This window comes from Montipora foliosa, chromosome 12, assembly GCF_036669935.1.
Source record: "Montipora foliosa isolate CH-2021 chromosome 12, ASM3666993v2, whole genome shotgun sequence".
NCBI lineage: Eukaryota > Metazoa > Cnidaria > Anthozoa > Scleractinia > Acroporidae > Montipora > Montipora foliosa.
The window spans coordinates 8,138,127-8,153,126 of record NC_090880.1 but is presented as its reverse complement, the minus strand read 5'-3'; the positions used below and the strand labels follow the sequence as shown (position 1 = coordinate 8,153,126).

General features: G+C 39.4%; 1 protein-coding gene across 1 annotated transcript in view; it reads left to right on the top strand.

The window, feature by feature from the left end:
- The first annotated feature begins 6,575 nt into the window (after positions 1 to 6,575).
- The window catches only part of LOC137979289 (probable tubulin polyglutamylase ttll-15), a 20,234-nt gene continuing 11,809 nt past the window's right edge, over positions 6,576 to 15,000 (top strand). Inside the window, exons 1-6 of the mRNA XM_068826527.1 lie at positions 6,576 to 6,886; positions 11,380 to 11,595; positions 12,375 to 12,536; positions 12,900 to 13,019; positions 14,198 to 14,273; positions 14,898 to 15,000. The exon at positions 14,898 to 15,000 is cut by the window's right edge and continues 57 nt beyond it. Of these exons, the coding sequence (XP_068682628.1) occupies positions 6,845 to 6,886; positions 11,380 to 11,595; positions 12,375 to 12,536; positions 12,900 to 13,019; positions 14,198 to 14,273; positions 14,898 to 15,000 (719 nt within the window). The 5' untranslated portion in view covers positions 6,576 to 6,844. The remainder of the gene's footprint in view (positions 6,887 to 11,379; positions 11,596 to 12,374; positions 12,537 to 12,899; positions 13,020 to 14,197; positions 14,274 to 14,897) is intronic.

Below are 15,000 nucleotides of genomic sequence, written 5' to 3'. Positions count from 1 at the left end.
TATGCAGTGTTCCAGGCAAACTCTCTGGACAGTGAAGAATCCAAGAAAAATGCCGAGCGGGGTTGTAGCTTGGCTCAGTCGAAGTACATATTGGAAGCCACTGGTGAATTCATTCCAGTTGGTTCAGGTAAATATAATCCTTCTTCTTTTGTAATACTTGTGGGAGTAAAACATTTGGTTATAACGTATGACGTCATATAACACATCAAACATATCTCTGCCGTCGTTAAAATGGTGAGTCAGTTCAGTTAGCTGGGCTGGCCCGTTTTATTGGAATGGTTCGGCTAATACCTTGGTTCCCTTTAAAATTTCCGTTTTGTTAATATATGAAGCCGGACTGACCCATTTGCAGAAATCTCTCCTCAGGCAACCAGTATCTCGCCAGCCTGGTCTCTCATATAAACATAGCAAAAATTTTATAAGGACACAGGGTATAAGCCGAGCCAGCCGGATAAAGCAGGCAAGCTGGGCTAATCGGGCTGGCTCACTTCACATAAACAGGCCTTTAACCCTATGTTCACACTATGCAAGATATCTTTGTTCCGCCAAGAAAACCAAACCCGGGATAGGGCTTTTGTTCACACTCAAGAACTGTGATTTCGGCGCCATTTCTGGAAAGGAGCCAAGCTGCGCCTTACCGATTTCGAAGGGTAGCCTCTCATATAGTCTACGTAGCTGGCGGTTTTTTGATGTGTGTTTTGTTTCTTCTTTTGTGGTTCGCAAAGTAAGAATTACAGCCGCGCGATACGCTGAACCAAGGTCGAAAAAGAAAACGATGAGAGAGGGGCGTGTGTAAAAATGATAAATGGCATAGCAAGAAATCAGAAATGCAAGTGCGGGTGAGAAAATACAAAAAAGTGGGTTAACATTTTTGTAATTTTTTATATATTCTTAGCGATTTGTACTAAGTGTCGAAAGAACCTGACGAAACAAGCACATACCCCTGAAAGCAGCCTGCCACAATCAGATTTTGACGAACTTACAGAGCATCTAGGTGAGCTTAGTCTGGTAAGTATGACATTCTATGATTTACGTCTACAAACTACAAAGATCTTTCCTTGTAATATTAGAAACCGTACGCAGCTAGTTTGAATCCAATTTTGAGTACGTTCAAACTGTTTTATTTTTGTACTGACAACAACGAAACTGGAAGAAGAAGTATTTTGGGGTCTTACTTCAGACTTTTGAATTTTTTTTTTAATTTTGTGAAATTTTAGGCAGAAACTGCAGCAGCCCAAGTAATTCATGTTGATGAAAGAAGAGAGAGTATATTCATCCCAGAATCGGATTTGGAAGGTTCTGATTTTGAGAACACACCGCATAGAAGCCAAGTAGACACGGCAAAAGAGCCTTTAAAAAAGCCTCTCGTGATGTTAGCCCTGTTCGACATAAGTTGTCCGTTCCATGGGAAAGTGCTAACGAGCGCACAAAGAGAAGGTACAGCCGTAAAGCAAAACAAAGTGTTCAAGAGGTTCTTGAAGTAATTGCTCCAGGACAAAGTGATAAATTATTGACCACATTAGGTGAAAGCTTACCATCTGAGAGAACACAAGCCGAAGAAGAAATTTTAGAAGCCTTAGCAGAAAGCTATTTAAACGCAACTCACTGGAGCACGAGAAGACAAATTTTGTCCATCTTGGCAGATAAACTATCGCTTAAGGAACTGACGCATTACATTCTCGGGGTGACGCCTTACAGATTTAACATCGCGCGGCATCATAGACTGTTACATGGTAGAGGTGCGATCGTACCTACTGATATCACTAGGCGTACGAAGGTTGATTTCGCCAAAGTTGATCATTTTCTCGACTTTATTACAAGTTCCCATATTGTACAAGACATGCCATTTGGAGAAAAGATGCTGAAACTTTCAACAGGGGAGGTGATTAAAGCACCTAACGTCGTACGGATGCTAATACCAGAACGGATAACACAACAGTATTTTCGGTTTTGTACCGAGACCAATTTCACTCCGATGAGCAAGCGCACACAACTCCGAGTACTAGACGTTTGCTCTGCCTCAGTGCGCACCTCTCTACAGGGCTTGGATAACTTCCCTGCACAGGGCAGTAAGGCAATAGAAGATCTTAGCGAGATAGTAGACAAGATAGCAGATCAGGCAAAGTCACAAGCCTGGGCCAAGGAAATGAAACAAACACCTCGGTCTGCCAAGCAATATCTGCGGTCTGATTACAAGGTAAGGCTGTCTTAATATTTGGTTATTCTTTTAGTAGATTATTAACTTTGTACTTTGGCTGGATTGATGCTAAATTTAAGCGAATTGGTCATAAACATGAAAGTCAACTTTCTCTGGCTGCATTGTACTAACTAGTATTGAGGCTAAACCTCGAAACATTGATTAAGCGGAAGCTATCTTCAATTTGCGCCCTTTAAGCGGTTCGGACAAGCTTTGATAAGTTTCAAACTTCTTTTACTACTTTTAAAAGATTTTACCCTAAAGCAGCTGATATTAATAACGAAAAATCATAGTAAAGATTATGATGATAGTGATAACTGTGATGATGATGACGATAATAATCTTTCACATTTTAGGTGCACGTTACAATGGAATCAGAAGTTGCAGATCACTGTTTAACGTTTTCCCTAAGTGATCCTAAAAATAGTTGTTTTCAAGGAAAGTGTAACCATAACCACGATGAGGTCTGCTACGAATGCAATAAATTAACCGGGGTGCTGTCTACCATAAAAGAAGCGTGCGCAGAACTTCAGTCTGAAGAAGAAAGAGATGACGGTATCTGTTTAGTGGCTCAAGCTGAAAAGGACATTTTGGCATGGAAAGCTCACCAACTGCGAACAGTTAACCAGGATCAAGCAAAACATGACGTGTTAGATGTCATATGTCGGAGTTCAGCATTATTAGTTATGGACTGGGCGATGAAATTCTTCCGTCATTTTACAAGATGTTATCGAGATGTTAAAGGAGCGTCGGCCACAACTGCAAAAAGTGTATTGCAAACAGGACAACGCAGGATGTTATCATTGTGGGTCAACAATTGTAGGAAGCAGGTTGGACAGTCTTTCTGATGTCAAGGTGGAGAGGTTCGACTTTTCAGATCCACAAGGGGGCAAGGGAGAAGACGACCGCCAGGTCGCAACAATTAAAGGACATATCAATGTGCACTTAAACGAGGGGCACGATGTGAACAACGCTGCACAGATGAAAGAAGCCATTGAATCAAATGACGGTATTCCTTGCGTTATTGTGAAGTATGTAAAGCCTCCCGAACTATCTGCTGGCAAAAACGTGATCAAATGGGACGGAATTAGTACGCTTAATAACTTCCATTTTTGTCCAAATGGTATCACAACATGGAAGGCTTATAACATCGGGCCCGGAAAGCTGGTAACATGGAAGGACATTCAAACCGATGGTATCTTTTCTGCTACACTTGAAGTTTTGGAGCCTCCTGATACCCGCTCTCAGCAGTCAAGCTTTAGAAAAATCAATCCTAGAAAGGAAGTGCAGCAAAAATCTTTGTCCGAACAACGGCTGAGTAGTCCTGACCAGCAAGAGACAGCAGGACAAGACATGGATGTAGAAAAAGAGAAAGAGGAAGTAAGCGGCCTTTTTACCTGCCCAGAAGATGGGTGTATTCAGACATTCCAGCGGTCCTCAAGTTTGCAAGCACATTTAGACGAAGGAAAGCACAAGCGCGCGCTAGAAAAAGAAACACTGCTTGACAAAGCCAGAAAAGGATACGCTGCGAGAATAACTGGAGAGAAAACGAAAGTTCCAACTTTTGGTTTCTACACGACATCAAAAATCTCAGTTGATAAACTACATTCCACAGTTGAGATGGGATGGGCTCTTAAAACAACAAGGAGTAGAACCCAGTTTACAGAAGAACAAAGAAAGTTCCTCACAGAACAGTTTCTCAGCGTGGAGGAGTGTGGTAAAAAGGCAGATCCACAACAGGTATCGCAAGAAATGCGAAGAGTGAGGGACGAAAAGGCTGCTCGTATTTTCAGTGGAAAGGATATTCTTTCGCCACAGCAGGTGGCAGGATTCTTCTCAAGACTGGCAGCAAGGATTCGAAAAACGTCAGCAACATCGAACGAAGAAAGTGGAAGTGAAGACGAAGGGCAGTGTGCAGTCGAGGCAGAGGCCTTACATTCGCACCTAAAGGAAGTTGTCAGCGAAGAAATTGCTTTACGTCACCCCATTGTCGCCCTTTCCCGTAACATTTGCAGTTTGGTTCATACAGAGAAATTATCTACCTTAACAGTTGCAGTGCTAAGGGACATTTGTGAAGATATTGGCTTAAACGTGGATGATATCACGGAAAAACGAAAAAAGCCACTTGTAAGTCATATCACGCAGGTTTCAGGGACCAAGTTTTCAGGGACCACGGGTCAGGCAAAATGCAATGCCCTAATGCATCAATCAATTCCAGCTGCACCTAGTTCCCCCCCCCCCCCCGCCTGCGGGCCACTGTGGGATATTTTCCCCCTTGTCGGTCCCGGGGGTAGGGCATTAGCAAATTTTGCCTTGCCCGGAGGTCGGCCATTGGCCAACCCCGGACCACCCCGGAGGTCAGCCCGCGGGGACTGTACGCAGCTGCAATTGATGCATAAGTTCACAGCTCAGATAAAGAGACTGTACTTTTAATGCCCACTCGTTTAACCGGAATTTCCTTGCTTCTGAACAATGAACAACAAGAACAAATACAAGATAAGGCAAAGAATTGCGAACCAATTTTGTTTTTCAGCACAGGCTTTGTACATATTAGCAGATTGCGTGGTTTTTGACCTGCCAAAAAAACTGACAGCAGCTCTGGTGACGAAAAAGAAGTTAGTCACCCCAACTTTTTCTTTTAACGAAGGATTGATATGTGAAAGCCAGTAGATTTTCAAAAGCATGCATTTTCTCCGTCATTTCTAAAAAAATGATGGTATTAGTTTCGGTTTGATATTTCTAGATATATGTGTGATTATAGTTAAAGTTGAGATCATTTAATTTACCCACATAAATTTAGACCTCTGATTTAGACCGGTTTAGTGAAGGATTCACTCTGTTAAGTCCGGAAAGTTTCTTAAAATGCCGAAAAGGAGTTTGAGGAGAATTTCATTTCCGGTTCATTTGTCACACATATTGCGTGACAAATGGAATATTGTTATACGAGATGCGGGATGGAGAGTTAAAAGTGCCCATGGAATGAGACTTATCAAAACTAAAATTGAAACGGATGAGTATTGAAAGCTCAAGCGAAGGGTACACAAGTGAGACTCAGTGAAGCGCGTCAAAGTCCAAACGTTGCCCGAGTCACAGCACGGAGTCACTTTTAGTCTTTGCAGACTACGATTGTAGACAGTAATCGCCGAAGTATGGTGCGTTTCTTGCTGCTTTTTCTTGACATTGGACTTGATTACAGGTAAATTTGGTTGATCTTAAAGCTTATGGGAGATTCTTTAGTCAAAAGAAGTGAAAAAATATGTACCGTTCGATGCCGTAGTGGTGACTTCGTTTCGCCTGTTTCGGTAATGTAACACATTCCAAGATGGCGGAAGGTGGAATTGTGCTCACTTTAAGAAGTATTTGACAAAAAAGTACGAAAGATCCCAAAAATATAAGCTTGTTGAAAGTTAAAACTATCCTTTTAAAGAATACCAAAAGGTTTTCTGGTGTGATTCGTTGCGTACCGCGGGCATTTCTGACATGTTGTTTTGACCAGCCATTGCACCAAATTCGAGAAGGATGTTGGTGTGCTTCTTTAAAAAATCATATATTTTTTGTGAACAGCGTTAGCGAGTTGTTTTGGGAATCAGTGGACTGAAATAGCTTTAGATTAACTGGATATCCGTGAAGACATCTTAAAACAATCGACTAAATGACTCAATAACTTCGTGAAAGTTGGCAATTTTCAAGGTTATTAGGACGAAAAATACCGTTTGCAGTTAAAATCAAATTTCTTTGAAACGAAACAATATTTAGCCAAATAAACCTTGATTTCATATGTATAGTACCTGGGCCTACCAATGTACAAAGTATAGGCGAAATCAAATTTTGAGCTCTGTCCGCCCGATCTTTGATCCTTACTGACATCAACTCTTAACTTCTTACTAACCGAGTGCGAGGGCCGTACTGCCAGGGAAATCGAGGTCGTGGCAGTACAATCGAGGTCCGTACAATCGAGTACAATCAATCGAGGTCCGTACAAAAACGGCCCAGGGTCAAGATTCCCCAGTACGGCTCGAGCTAGCTCGGTTAGTAAGTAGTTTATTATATGGTTTTTTAATTACCTTTTGCTTTGTTTTTGCAAGCCCGTAATCGGCCCGTGGGCCAATCACAATTAGCCGAGCAGAGCGCGCGTTATATCGGCTACAAACCCCAACTTGAAAATTGCCTGGAACGCTGCACGTACCACAGGCAACCCAGTGTACCCTCACGGAGGGTCTAGTTTGTTTATCATTTCGGGGTTTTAAAACTCGCGCGTTGTAATCGCACTTTGCGCGTTCGTTTCCAGTTTCCTCTCGAAAAAAAACTGTTGTGAGCTTGTTGTGAGCCACCTTAATGAGTGCGGGCTTAGTCCATAAATCAGCGGCTGATTCAAGTAATATTGTCGTTTTTATGTACAGTATGCCGATGCTTTCTCTTGTCATAGCGTCAACACAATTAATGAGGGAACAATTATGAACTTGTATATTATTATTGAATAACTAAATATAATCGTTGATGTGGAAACCCTGCCGAATTCAGTTCTCTTGGAAGAAATGCAGAGTCATTAGACTTCCTGACAAACGGCGATCCCTCTCGAAAACTTCGACCTGTGCTCGGATCGAACAGCAGCTGGTGCATTGATTTTGTGTTTGTCCCGAATACAATATGTGGCCGTGGAAGCCTAATAACCGTTCACTAGAATTCAAGGTGAGTAAGAGAGTACCTAAAGTTGGGAGAGAAACTTTGGCGGTACGTGTAAGTGGATGTGATTCGAGATGTCAACACAGCGTACGCGTGGCCGGTGAAACTCATATTTTGGCTCATAATATGGCGAGCAATATTTCGCAGTGATTAGCATAAATTATTGCTCAGAAAAAAAAAGCTGAACAGCGTCTCTTGTCCCTAATCTAAGCACCATCCAAAACGTTAGGAAATTTGCTCAAAAATTGAGAGTGATTGAGTGATTAAAAAATTCTGTCCGGTGGTCGGACGAGTAGTTTAGCTAGGCACTTTTTTGGATGATTTTATTATAGACCTCTTTCATAATGACAGCCAACTAAAATGTTCTTTTATGTTAATGCTAATAAACCTTTCTAGCCTCGCCACGACAAGGAAATTTCAAAAAAATACTTCGTTTCAAAGTAAGGCCAGTAGGTCTAATTAACATAAAATTAATACAAAAAAATGTTAAGGTGGTCGCCATTTATGAAAGTGGTCTGTACCATTTGCAATTTTCATCATGTGTAATATAACCTACATGTACAATATACCAGTAACTTGAAGTACAGACCACGCATTTTGGCCTGTCTTTGCATAAGGGAAGCAAAACGGTGTAATAATCAGTTCTGTTCATTCAGGCCTGGCACATTGTAGACAACTTAAGTTGCAATGAGAAAAAATTATTCTATTCAATGCTGGCCTCCTGTGCAGGTGTTTCTTTCTTGCAGATATTCATACCTAACCCAATATTGCCAGCTTGCCCATTCAACATTCCTTTCCTGCCATCCAGCTTTTTTTAAATTAATCGCATTAATTTTTACCTAAAATCAGGAAAGTTGACCTTTTTACCATGGGACCATGTCTCCACAATGGCCTCTCTAACTCATAAGAACATCTTCAGCTGTACATGTAGATTGACTGGTAAAGGAGAAACATTTCTAGCTCTACATTTTAAAAGGTTCATTACTTATGTAATACTCAGGTTCATAGCTCACAGCAAAGACAAAATGTTATAATTTCACAAGGTTGAAGAAATTCATCTGGCTAGATGAAATGAATATTAATACATAGCTTCATAGCACACACCTAAACCAAAATCTGCCTTATATGTCTAAAACACTGTCAACATTAAATGTTGGTTAGTTCACTCCTAGGAGCCAGTGGGTATATTCTGTTGTGTGATAAGGACCCTACTTTAAAATTGCTGTAGTACATGTACATATTTCACGAACAATAGCCAACTACCTTTTCTAGTAAGTGAACAAGGGGGAAATTATTTGCTCTGGGAAAAAAAAAATCAGCTTAAATCTTCCTTAAACCTTACTTGGCAGAGGTTGCCTTGATTTCCCTGCCTGACTCTAACGAGAAGGAAAGGAAATCTCTGCAGGGATTCATCTCCTTGATGTTGTCCAGGCAAATAATAATTATTAAATTCTTGCGGTTTAAGATCTGATATAACCAGTTTAAATGTTTAAGGAGGACTGTCCAGTCACACATGCACTAGGTTTTTTAATGTTTTTAAGTTTGGAAAGGTTCAGACAGTATGGAGGCCACTGTCGCATTCAGAATTTTAAACTCTCAGTGCACAAATAGTCATTCAATCTCCTCAAGAAAGCAAAGCAGAGCAGTCAAAATACCAATGCAGCATCTACAATGAAGAGAAACTTTTTAAGGTGTGAAAGGAAAGGAACTTTATTTAAGTGCCTAGTCATTCTGGCGCTGGAGTGTTAATTGGGGATACTGTAAACTGAAATTCACAAGTAACACAAATCATGTCAAATGTTGGTTTTTGAGGAGAGGGGAAACTAGAGTACTGAGAGAAAACCTCTTGGTGCAGAGTAGAGATCCAACAAACTCAACCCACATACGACGTTGAATCTGGGAATCAAACCCGGGCCAGTCATTGGTGGGAGGTGAGTGCTCTCACCACTGCGCCATCCCTGCACCCCTAGGGTATGGTGTAATCAAAGTGTCAGCCATTTCCTTATTAACAACAATTGAAGTCCATCTTCGTGGCTCATTTGTAGCTAGTCACTTAAGGGGGATGGCACTTAACTACAGAAAGACAATGGTTGCTAAGGAAGTTTTGTAGTTAAGGGCCCCACAAAAAGCTTGCATGGATGATTGACTTTGAAGATTTCTTTTCAATGTAAATCTAACATTACTTCAATCAGAAGGTGCGTGTTTGCAACTAGTCCCAGTCCTCTGCCATGTATCTCAGTTAAAAACATAAAAATTCTCGGGAAACGAAAGGAAGAGGCAGTTTTTTCACCAGATGGGAAGCGTCCCATTATTTTACGTAAACTGTAGCATGGAATTTCTATTTGGACAAAAAATGGAATTGATAAGTTTGAAAGGTGTATCAAAGGAGGGCCAAGTATGATGTCATAATTTTTTTGAGAAATAATTTTTTTTAGAATCCATGCTACAGATTTTGTGTAAGAATGTTCTCATACTGTTTCGTTAAAGTTTTTGAAAAACATACATGTACCATAAATGATCTAATAAACGCCCACGGCATTTATTAAATATTCGTGGTTTAAGGGGAGGCATTAAAATAATAGATATGAGGCGTTTATTAGAGAGGGCCGTTTTTTTCAAGTTTACTGTAAAAACTAGAAAATCCAAATAAACGTTCATAGTTCTATATTAACAGGGCAACAACAGTAAGTTTATAGTTCTATATCAATGCGGCGAAACAGTAAATTCAAAGTTATATATCAATGTCCTTGTTGTCATTTGTGTCAACATTGTTTTCACAATTGGCTTTATAGACATCGGACTCAGTGATTACCTGACGGATTTCCAATATCACTGCCATTGATTGATGGTGATTATTATTGAATTATTGATTGATTGATTTTCATTGAAGCATTTAAGCAACCAAGGTGTTAAATAAATTGCATGATTTTGCTTTACAGCTGAACAATTTCCTTTTTTTGTGGGGGTGGGGAGGCATTTTTTAAAGAGGGGCGTCTATTTCAAACTTTCCACCACAGCAGGAGCGTTTAATGGAAAGGAGGTGTTTATAAGAAACTGGGGGCGTTTATCAGAGCATTTACAGTGGTTCAATCGTTGAGTTTTTCTCAAAGGCATTTTCTGTTTTGGTCACGTGATTTACCAAGTATGGTTCTGAGTTGAACCAAACAAAAAAGTAATAAATACGACACACTTGGCCATTAGAAAAAAAGGAACTGTAGAGTTAAAGGGACTTGAGAAATGATTATTTGAAGGGGTCCATCGCTTAAATGTCAGACCACCACATTGATAAACATTTACTATCTTTGCTCTGAAATGTGTATTGAGTATTTTGAAGAAAAACATGCATTTAGGTGAGCATAACTGCACTGGTTGTGTTTATTTGTTGCACATTTTATAAAACCGCAAGCGGTGAGTAAAACATGGCCAAATTTTTTCTCAGCTTACCATCTTTTGACTTGAAGGTCGTCTCTTTGGAAATAAATGCACTAGTTCTCTTTCAGCTTTGAAATGGCATATTAATCTGATAAATTATAATGCTTGGTACTATATCGCAGAGAAAAAATATATTTCTGTGTGAGTGCTTGTAGAGCCAACAGTGTCCCCACTCACTTCACTGAATTCAGCTGACAGTGAACAAAGATGGCATGATACTTGTGTTAGTTTTTATTTACCGGTATTGGAGTCCAAATCATCGATAATATATAAAAATGCCTTTTGGTGCTTTTTGGAAACCATATTAAGTGTAGACTTCAACAGAAAAAGAAAAAAAATTAAAGTCTGTTAAAATCTCTGGGTGTGAGAAATACTGCTCGTCTCTTTGCATGACAGTGTCCCTTTAACGCCTGCTCCATTTTGGAAGAGTGGTAGCGACATTGCATTGACATCATGTCATGCATGCATGACAGAACATCAAGGAGATTGGTGCATAGGTTTCCTTTCCTTCTTGCTTGAGAGGGAAAACAAGGAAACCTCTACATTGACTCTTCCATGCTTGTTATAATAATATGTGACCTGCTAAATGCCCTTACTCACAGTCGGAGACTAAATTGCTAAGGGTGCAGCGTCACGAGATCAGATCGAAGGAGCTGTGCTGCCGGCTATGCCCTCGGCCCCTGAACACGACCCTTGTACATGGATGACCTTGGAGCACAGCACCACAGCCATATGGAATAGGCTGGGAGTCGATTTTCGTAGAATCCAATGGCAAGAATGTTAACAATGCTGTCCTATAAATATTAATAATGTCTCTCCAGTCCACATGCTGTAAGCTCAATTTAAAATCAAAGAAGAGGAGCAACTTCTAAAATAAAAGTACTCACTTTATAGAGATCATTTATTACCGTTGGTGGTCCAACTTAGGTGGTGTATCTAATTGGCATATCTATTGTACATGACATACTCCAACACTGAGTTTATTTTCTCTGAAGAGGTAGCTGCATGTAAGAACCCAGTGGCAATATTGATTTGCAGGACAGTTGAAGATTATTTCCTTTTTTCAGTATGCATCAGACAATTCCAAGTACTATCCTCATCCTCACCTTGGGGTGCAAATGTCCTTGAGAATGATGTACCTTATTGCGGGTTGCCTGTGCTTTGGTGTGCTGCTTATTTTACTGAATATATACCAACTGCGTAGTCTGAAAGCTGACATGACTGTTGGTGACCCAGAATTTGGAAGCTCAAGTCGACCCATAGTTTGGATCAATGCAAAAAATGTAAGAATAACGACTGAATGTAACTTTACAAGGGAATTTTTGTGCATTTTACCACCAGTTCAAAAGCTGAGAATATTTTGTTTCTCAATGAAGATGACTTGGGCATTCTTCTTCTTAACAGGACCTGTTTGCTAAGTCCAGATGCAGTATCACTTACATGTAGGTTAGGAGACTCTTGGTTAAGCCACTCAGGCCATGAATCTTGGTTCATGAGTTAACAGCACCAAAGTCCACCAAAAACTGTGTCCCCTTTAAACCCTTTCACTTCAAGTGCTTCAAATCAAGGGTGTTGGCCCCCTTCTTCTGCTCCAGATGTTTACCAATGGCTGATCTTTTATGCTCTTCATTGATGGAGTTGTTGGTGTGTATAGCCAACATAACCTGCATGTGGCCAACACCCTAGACTTGAAGCACTTTTCGATCTTGAAGAATTGTCAAAACAAGCTGGACTGCCTCATTTACAAGATGGTTTTCATTAAAAGGAATTGATACTGTAAACCTGTTCTTAACGCTCAATCTGACACTATTCTTGCCAACCTTTCCACATAAAACAATATTCAACTGGTTCCTTTGCCGCATTTTTGAAAGTTATATTTACATAATCTGATTCACAAAGAATTTATCATTGCAATTGACACTGACATTTGACAATCATCTGTCATGAGGACCGCAAAACTTTGTTCATTTTGCTTGTTTTTTTTTGTAGAATGTTTATCTAAAATTTCTCCTATTAGAATCTATATACATATTTACCTTTTTTTTTTCTTTATTGCATGTAGCTAAGATCAGGATACTTGAATCATGTGATGGCAGTATTTAGTCGCACTGGTTATGTCAGGACAGAAGCAAAGAGTCGCTTGTTTGATGTTATGTGGGCTCATGATTATCCATTTAACACTGAACTAAAACAAATGTTGCAGTCTCTTGAGCCACATCAAAAGGTAAGGTTATATTTATTATATCAATATACTTGTTTTAGTCTATGATGAGGAATCCAATTTCAATGGAGTATTTAGCCTGCCTACTCTAATTACACTCCACTTTCTTGTTGGGTTAAACAATAATTATTGCCTTAAATTTACATGTAGTGGGATCTCCATTCAAAGGTCCACCGAAGCGTACATGCACATTATAATTGTTATGCTGATCGAGCTATTTTCTTGTTTGAAAGAGGGAGTTTGGGATATCTTGTTCAATGGTTGTTTGAAATAAAAATGGAAAAAAAATTCTTTAAGAGTTCCTTAGACAGTAGTACATTGTACTTGACTGAACATCTTTTTAGGGTTCTGTCTTTTTCTTCATAGGTTAATCACTTCCCAGGATCTGGTTACATAACAAACAAAGTTAGCTTAGCTGTCAATCATTTTCCATTTATACCTCCAGCCTTTGTAATTCCAAAAGACTCCAGTAATTTCTTAGAGGAGGTAAGGTACATGCATATGTTGTGGTTGACATTAATTTTAAGGGACTGCAACAACATTATAATCTGTATGCCGATAGTCAGGTTAGACTGTTCAGCTGTAAGTGATAACTGTACATGCTATCTATTGAATCAATTTTGCTGCTGTTGACTCTGCAACTAATTTTATTAATTTTGTACACCATACATCCCTAAGGGTTGCATACTGTGATAAGAAATTCAACCTTTTTTCTCTTATTTTTATTTTTTTCAGATTTCAGCCTTTTATTTTACAAATGTATTTAAGTATGATAATTATGTAAAATTATAATAATTATAATAAATGTATTAATTATTGTAAACATGACCAGCAACAGTTAAATGAAAAGAAGTTGACCATGGTTTATAGTTATAGTAATATTCAAAACATGGCCACTGGATTACATGTTGAAATAACGTTAAAAAAAAAAGGGAAAAGAGGGTTCTCACTCATTGCCATGCATTCAGGAGTAAAATTGTCTTGTGTTGGAAATAGTAAAATCTTTACGTCTCACTCTCAGGACTGAAAGGGCAATGTAATCCTAAATATTAGACCATTTTACAGTTGTAGCAAAGTTACCTGACCTAAAATTGTAAGCATGCAAGGCTTTCGGTGACCCAGTTTTGATACATAACCTTTGTGCTTTTGTAATTCTAATGTACTGTAGTCTAATTAGAATCACAACAATGCAATAAACATGATAGAGGCAGTAAGGTCTGTATCAATACAAGGTCACCAACAGCCTCACAGCCATTCATACAGTGTAGGCTAAGGTCACTGAACCCCGGGCTCGTCGTCTCGCTTAGGGGTGTAAATTTTGGATTTTCGTCTCGCTTAGGGTGTTCCGGGCAAAGCGCCAATATTTTAAGCCGCCAAGGTCTCATTTAGGGTTCTGAGAAGAAACACAGAATTACGCGAAGAGAAACAGAAGTCAAATTTTCTTTTTAAGTTGTTTTTAGGGGTCAAAATTTCCTTAAGCCATGCCCAGATTAGTCTCCTTTAGGGGTCACAAAAATGCTTGAGCCACGCCCAGATGGTCTCCTTTAGGGCTTAAATTCAAAATTTCTGACGAGCATCCCCGTCTGTTCCATATGGGAGTCCCCCCCTCCCCCCCCCTCAGGCACTGAGCAAACAACTGAATGGCCTATTCTATTCACTTTTAGGTGAAGAACTACCCAAATAAAATGTGGGTTGAGAAAAGTAACAACCACAGGGGAATACACATCAAGTCTTTCAAAGGTACAGTATGTAAGTAGGTAATGTTCACACAGATTACAAGAAAGCAACTGCAGTTTGAAAGGATGGTTTTACCCATTGACCCATGGGAGTGAGACAACAGATTTTACTCTGTCTAATGCCAGACAATTTACTCCTCAACTGGGGGCGTTCCAGGGCATTTGAGGTGTCAGTGAGAATAAGCAGTCAAAAAGTCCTTTAGAAGTGTTTTTATTACTCTCAACACAGAGATCAGTTGCTCAGAGTTACAAATGTGCTGAGAAAATGAGTTCATGTCATAAATACAGAGATTTTTGCTTTCTTTTGTTTGTGAACCGTTTTGTAAAGAGGCGCTCCTAAATTACTGTTAAAGGTCCATTTTGGAAGGTGTGTAGATGTACATATGAACGCCACATGATTTAAAAATTTTAAACATCAAATACAGCTGTACGCCCATTTTATAATCATAAGGTCTTGACTATACGTTTACATAATTATTATTATATGATATTTTATATCATATTACGGCTGACCCTACCTGTAATTCAGTTCTTAAAAGATGGAAAGAAACAAATCGTTGATCTATTTACATGTACATGTATTAGATTATGTTGATGATTAAATGTTCGTTTTAAATCACTTTTACAGACATTGATCTCACTAAGGGATCTGATGAGTATTTTGTTCAAGAATACATTGCAAACCCACTACTTGTTGATCAACACAAATTTGACATTGGTATTTACACTGT